This window comes from Ursus maritimus, unplaced genomic scaffold (genome assembly GCF_017311325.1).
Source record: "Ursus maritimus isolate PB19 unplaced genomic scaffold, ASM1731132v1 scaffold_14, whole genome shotgun sequence".
NCBI classification, from domain to species: Eukaryota; Metazoa; Chordata; class Mammalia; order Carnivora; family Ursidae; genus Ursus; species Ursus maritimus.
In genome coordinates this window covers 9,173,172-9,179,965 of record NW_024423786.1, presented here as the reverse complement: position 1 = coordinate 9,179,965, position 6,794 = coordinate 9,173,172, and the positions used below count along the sequence as shown (strand labels likewise).

At 40.1% G+C, this 6,794-nt stretch overlaps 1 protein-coding gene across 4 annotated transcripts in view; it reads right to left on the bottom strand.

The window, feature by feature from the left end:
- Window positions 1–5,463: 5,463 nt before the first annotated feature.
- The window catches only part of RAD18 (RAD18 E3 ubiquitin protein ligase), a 102,259-nt gene continuing 100,928 nt past the window's right edge, over window positions 5,464–6,794 (bottom strand). For all 4 annotated transcript variants that reach the window (XM_040628529.1, XM_008697931.2, XM_040628527.1 and 1 more), the window contains one exon: window positions 5,464–6,295. In XM_040628529.1, coding sequence (XP_040484463.1) covers window positions 6,193–6,295 — 103 coding nt within the window. In that variant the 3' untranslated portion in view covers window positions 5,464–6,192. The remainder of the gene's footprint in view (window positions 6,296–6,794) is intronic.

The window sequence follows — 6,794 nt, the reverse complement described above, 5'->3', positions numbered from 1 at the left end:
CTGGACTCTTCTCTGGACAGCACTAGAAAAATGACAGCTCTAGAATATTGCCAAAAAATGTATTCAGCTTGGGTATGAAATGTTATAAAAGGGTTCTTTGTAGTCATCGCCCTCAGAGATCCTAAACACAGTATTAGTATACCCAAAGTATTTTGGCCTTTTGTTTGCTGATAACCCTACAGAACTGTCTTTTGTCAGTCCCTGTCAATTGTGGACCCATCGGCTTTGATAGCTAAAAGAAGTAGCAGCCATATGAAAGCTTTTGCTCTTGCTGTGAAATTCCCACAAAGAGCTCCAATACATTTCTTAACGACCATTATTTTAAGGCACAGACTAAATTCTCTTTAGAATTTAATATCCTAATGTCCTCTTTTGAAAAAAAACCTGCCCATATATTTTGTTTAGAGCTAATGTTTCAACAATTACAGTTCTGGGAATCTAACAGAAGGAAGTAATTCTATTGTTATCTATAACTGGGAAAAACTGGCAGTAAATTCAACGTCCAGGAAAAGAAGACTGCAAACGTGGCACATGATCCAGATGGGTTCATGACACAGTCACTAAAGAGTATTGATAATGTACTGTGAAAGTGTTCTGTGGCAAAGTGATAAAAGCAGTGTGTGTGTGTGGAGCATGGAGTCAGTCCTGGCTGAGTCATATGTAATTCCGACTTGTCCAGCTTATCTGACATAGTTGTGAACTTAGTGGACACATAGGCACCTATTTGCATAAGCTGACTTCGATGAGTATTTTAATAATTTGTATTCTGGACCAAAAAAGTCAGAAGATACATGCACAGTTTCTTGGGGATGAGGACACAGAGGACAAAGTGGGACTATGGTGATTAACATTATCCTCTTGGACTGATTCTTAAGCTCCCTACAGAGCTGATGGGCAAAACAAAATCCCTTTATTATATATTTTCATAGGGCCATGTACCTCTGCTTTATTTCAGTTATCACAACAGTATTCTGTATAATTATTTAATTAATGTCCATCTGCCCGTCTGGTCTGTAAGTCCCAGGGAAGGGTTTGTCTGTTCTGCACTACTACCTGACATGTAGTCATGACAGTCAAGGAAAGGCAGGGGCGGGAAAGAAGAAAGAGAAGGTAAAGGGGAAAAGGAGAAAGAAAAAGGGGTAAGGAAGGAAGGAGAAGCAGCAAAATGTTTATGAAGGACACAATGGTTCCAGGGGACAGCACACTCTCAGACTAAGGGAGCACATTTTCATTGTTTCCACTTAGAACACAGGAAGGCCAAGACTCAGTGAAATCAACAGGAAGGAGGCAGGGGGATGCCTTGGCATGTGGCAGGTCAGGACATGGCAAGTCAGGATTCTCCGGCAGGACCAGTGGTGTGAGAGAGCATTGGCAAGGGTGACAGATGCCCAGAAGGAATGTGGCAGGAGAGCAGCAACACACTGAGGCATGGATTTGTTCCTGTATTTTCAGTAGTCTGAGGCCAGGGATACCTGGACATCTGGGAAGGGGATGAGGAAATGCCCCCATGATGCCTAAGTGTAGGTGGGGAAATGAAGCCAGTGACAGAGACGTCAATGCCAGTATGATCTGTTTATACCTCAAGCGGCTATTACTAAGGACATCTGATTTACCCAAAAACTAAAACCAAAGAAAGGTTATCAAAATGGTCATGAATTCAATGGTTGTGATGGTTTTTCCCCTCTAATGTTCATAACTAGTTACTTTTATAATAAAAAGAAACACATAATAGGAAAAACTGTGTCTCACTTGAAGAATTGCTATTTTCTTTTGGCAGATGGTAAGAATTTTGTAACCCGCTGTTCCTGCTTTTTCCCCAGTTCTAATAAAACTCAAGAGTCAAATTTTTACTTCAACCACAGCAACGATTAGTGTAGTAATCTAGATAATTGCTCTTTTCACATTCTATAGGGCCAAGGGCCACCAGAAAAAAAAATTCTCCAAAAGCTTCTCTATTTTGTTTACTACTGTTGACAGAATCTTTACCATGCTGGGGAGGAAAATTTTTTCTCTACCCTTCAAAGGTTCTTCCAGCTGGTGTAACAATTAAGTTGACATGAGGCAGATTAGCAAGAGAAAATCAAATTTAATTTTGTATGGGAACCCCACATATGTGAAAGGTTCAAAGACAGAAAGAAATGGGATAGAGCCCTGGGGTTTCAAAGAGGAAGAAAGCAATTCACAGGGCAACAAGAAAAAGAGCAGACGTTTTAGATGTAGTTAGATGTTTACCTGAGATAGGTTACTCAGATAAAATTTTATCTCTGGTATTAACTTTAAATCTGGGAAAGACCCCCAGTTTAAATTCTTATGATAGTTAAGGGAATGGCAAAAAGTTTCTCTTGGGCCTACAGGGTCTCAATTGCTTTCAGCTCAATTACCACATGCCAAAGTGGCACATTTTAGGATTTTACGGAGACTTGCTCTGAAGCTCTTCAACCACATGAGATAGATCTTAAATATATACCATCCTCACTATACTACTCACACTGTCATACATGTATGAATTACTTTTTCAACTAGACCAGTGACCCTCAATGAGAGGTATAAAGAAGAGAGAAGGGATTAGAAGATGAAAGCATGGCCTGACAGACCAGATCAACCTGAAGGTCCCTTTCTGGACAACACAGCAGCTTACTTGCACCCTCCCCAAACCACAGGCATCACTGCCATTGTGGGATGACATACTCATGGGAGCTGTTATACCCTGAAGGGGAGTTAGGAGGTAAAAAGAATTAATAACCAGTGATGAGGATCATGTTTTCCCTAAAAGATGAATTTCAGAATCAAAAGCTTATTGGTTTCAATCCTGGATTTAACACTTACCCTATGTTCCTCATTTTTAAATGAATATAAACATCCCTTTCTTTTAATATATGAATATTAAATATATTCTAAGTGCTAACAAATTGAGCTCAGTAAATGCCCTTTAAGCATTATTTTTCAAGTAGACTTGAGAGCTCCTCTACACTGGAGTTTCTCAATCTTGGCACCATTGACAATTTTAATGGACCAGATAATTCTTAATTGGGAGGCGGGGTGCTATGGGTTAAGTTGTGTTCCCTAACCCTGCCACTCATATATTGAAGTTGTAAACCCCAGCACCTCAGAATATGAATGCCTTTGGAAACAGGGTTTTTAAAGTGATAATTAAGGTAGAGTGAAATCATATGAATTGGCCCTGATCAAATATGACTGCTGTCCCTTTAAGAGGAGATTATGACACAAACATGTGCAAGCAAGAGGAAAGATCATCTAAGGACACAGCAAGAAGGTGGTCATGTGCAAGCTACAGAGAGAGAGAGATCTCAGAAGAAACCAACCCTACTGACTTCATCTCGGACTGCCACCCTCCAAGAACAGGGAGGGGAAAAAATTCTTTTGTTTAAGCCACCCAGTCCATGGCACTTTGTTATGGCAGCCTGAGCAAACACTGCATGAGGGTTGCCCTGTGTGTTGTAGTATGTTCAGAAGCATCCTTGGTCTCTCTACCTACTGATACCAGTGGCAATCCCCTAACCCCAAAGTTGTGACACCCAAAAATGTCTCCACATATTGCCAAATGTCTCCTAGGGGCAAAATCTTCCTCTCTGCCCTAATGAGAAGCAGCCCTACAGAGAACCACCTTTTCAGATGTCCTCTGGTCTCCTGTTTTCCCAGGGTTCCATGATGCAGGAAACAAAGGCAGAAAAAAAATTATTACGTTTCCTTACTACCTATAGCCCATTGACAAGTCCTTGAAACAGTCAGAATGACTTACATCTCGGAACTCAGCTGTCTTGAGGTTAATACTTTGCTAAGGGCAAAAGGCAATCTTAGTCCGACCCCCGGGATCCTGTAAGTCTACTTCAACATATAAAAATTCCTTTGGAAACCTCCTTTATCTCTACCTCCACAAGATACAGGTTGGCAATCATGCTCCAAGCATATGACTCACCAATATACATCTGAAAAGTCTCATGACTGAGTTTTTACTAAACAATAATAAGTGACCTTTTCCTAACAATAGCTAGCCCCCTAGGATCCTGGAAATCTGGTTGTCAAAATACCTGGGAGGCTTATGTTATCCCTAACCCCCTCTCAACTTCAAAGTATATAATGGGCCACTCTTCATGACCCCAGTGCGGCTCTTTCTGACCACAGGTCCTGTCCCCGTGCTTTAATAAAACCATCTTTTTGCATCAAAGACGTCTTAAGAAATCTTTCTTGGCTGTCGGCTTCGAACCCTAACGTCTTTTGTACATCACCCAGCAGTGATGGCTACGTAACTAAGAAGATAATCAAATATTTTCTGAATAAAGTCACTTGCCTGGTTCCCTATCTTGGGTCTCACTACTCCCTTGCAACCTCTTTTTTGCTGTGTTTAAAAAAAAAAAAGAAAAAGAAGTAACAGGCCCAAAATAAAGTCACTTGCCCCCTCAACAGCAACCAAAACTTAATTGCACTGCAGGAATGTGACCTTTAACCAGTCAATCTGAAATTTCCTGATCAGCATTACTGAGGTCATCTGCATGACAGACCCCAGCCCTTCCCCCAAAAGGTGACCTTGCCTACACCTATCTTTTCTTGTCTTTGGCTAATGACGTCCATCCTTCCTTCCCACCCTGTTTCTAAGCCTTTAAAAACCATCCATTTTGTACAGCGACTTGGTGCTCCTTTCTACGTGTAGATGGGATGCTGCCTGATTCATGAATCCTTGAATAAAACCAATTAGATCTTCATATTTACTTGTTTGGATTTTGTTTTTTACAGCTGCAATTACAGTAATTACTTCCAGTTTAATTTCTAGTAGGCTGTGCAATTTTTAATGAAGCAGTTTTCATTTTAGCATAATTTCTGGCAATTCAGTGATGTAAATATCACATCAATGTTAAACCTTATTTTGCTTGATACTGTTAACTTACCTCACATCAGATCCTTTGATAGATTCAGTGAGTGGTGCTACTTTTAGTTTCCTTAATGTACCACTCATAATTTAGCAGATGAAAGGACTATGACAAATTCTTACATAACCATTTGAAGTTCAGGGAACTCAAAAAGAAAACAAATGGCCATTTAAGTGTGCAAGCGCTGAACTCTAAGTCATAATGAGACTCCACATATTATCCAGAAACCCAAAAGCATACCAAAAAGCCAAAGTCAATGGAGACATTCTTTGGAAAGGGGAAGTCACAAACGTCTCTCTGGCACACTCGTAAATTTGTTGTCTTAACATTGGCGCGTGTGCTGTCATGTTATTTGAAAGCTGATGTGTTTGGGCTGGGAGTGATGTGCGGGCAGGGGTGGAGAGGGCTGACTCCGAGATGCTGAAGAGCGGCATGAGGAACTCTGGTGGAACTGGGAACTGGTGGACATTTCTCACAGAGACAATTTCTGATCAAGTCTTTCCAATGATTTGTAGCATGTACTCAACTATTCATAAGACACTATTTCCAGGACATTATTTTAAATTGATACAGTCTATTCATTTACAAAATTCATTTATTGCATTCTTTTTGTTTAATAGCTGGGAGTCAGAGTGGTAAAGATTTGATTTACCCAAGTGAAAAAAAAAAAAAGGACTAATATCATTTTGAAGTGCCATTTCCAAAGAATATGCCCACGTTTCAAAGTCAGTGTTTGTGATTTTTAGTTTTGATACCAACATCCTACTCCAAGTGACAAATGACTACATTAAACTCAGGCAATGACCATCACATAACTGCTATGACAGGCATGCTGGCATCCGGGCATCAGGAACTGACACGCACCAAAGAGGTGATTTATGACAACCTGCCTTTCCAGAAATACAAAGGCTCTTTACTCCTCAGCTGCTCCTTGTGACAGAGAGGTTGAAAAGAATCCTTTTCTCAAGTTAGTTTCTACATGGAAGAGGAGAATGCCTTAAGGATATCCTAAATTAGAAACAAAATGACACAAAACTCTTTGTCACAATGTCTGTGTACTCTGAAAATATTGACATGTGGATGTCAATATTTTGAGAGAGACATGGTTTAGAGACAGAGGGTAACTGACCAGGTGAGGATGTTTTAGAACTTATTTTTCCCAGGAAAGGCAAAAAGTATGAAAATCAGCTAACCATCATATTCAGAAGCCAACACCTGCACGTGGGCATTTATGAATATGAAGTCTGTGTGGCAACCCAAAGTGCCACACTCCAATCACCACACTGGAAAAGTCAGCAAGGCCTCACTAATTCCTATTCCGCTTATTTCTCGGCTCAATCTCAGCACCCTCTGCTGATCTTGTACGACGATTCTGTCTTGGACTCATTTCTGTGTCCTGAAGATCATTTCTGAAAACAGAAAAAAGGAAACAGCATCTCAGAAAATAAAGATCATGATTATTCTACAGCAGCTTCTAGTTGAGAAGTGCTTTCACACATGCACTATTTCATTTAAACTTCCAAACAGTTCTCTACTCCACTGGCAAGTCTAAAATAATTATTATTACTGTTATTATTATACACATTTTGTAACTGACAAAACAGTGACGAAGCAAAGATTTCAGGCCATAAGTGACAGAAGTAGGAACTGAACCCCTTTCTTCTGAATCAAAATCTAGAATAGCTTTATGCTTTGCTTAACATGAAGAAAACAGCAGGAAAAAAAAAAAATCCTAACAAGACAAAGTCAGTGTCTAACAAAATCATTCTCTTGACCCTGTCTGAGAGCTGAGGTTGTAAGGCAATCAAGAAAACAAAATTCCAAAGAAAGTTAAGCCCCACCAAAGAGAGGTGGGCCACACAAATTCTCTCACTCTTGAAACAGAACGGGAGAAAGATGGCTGTTGTA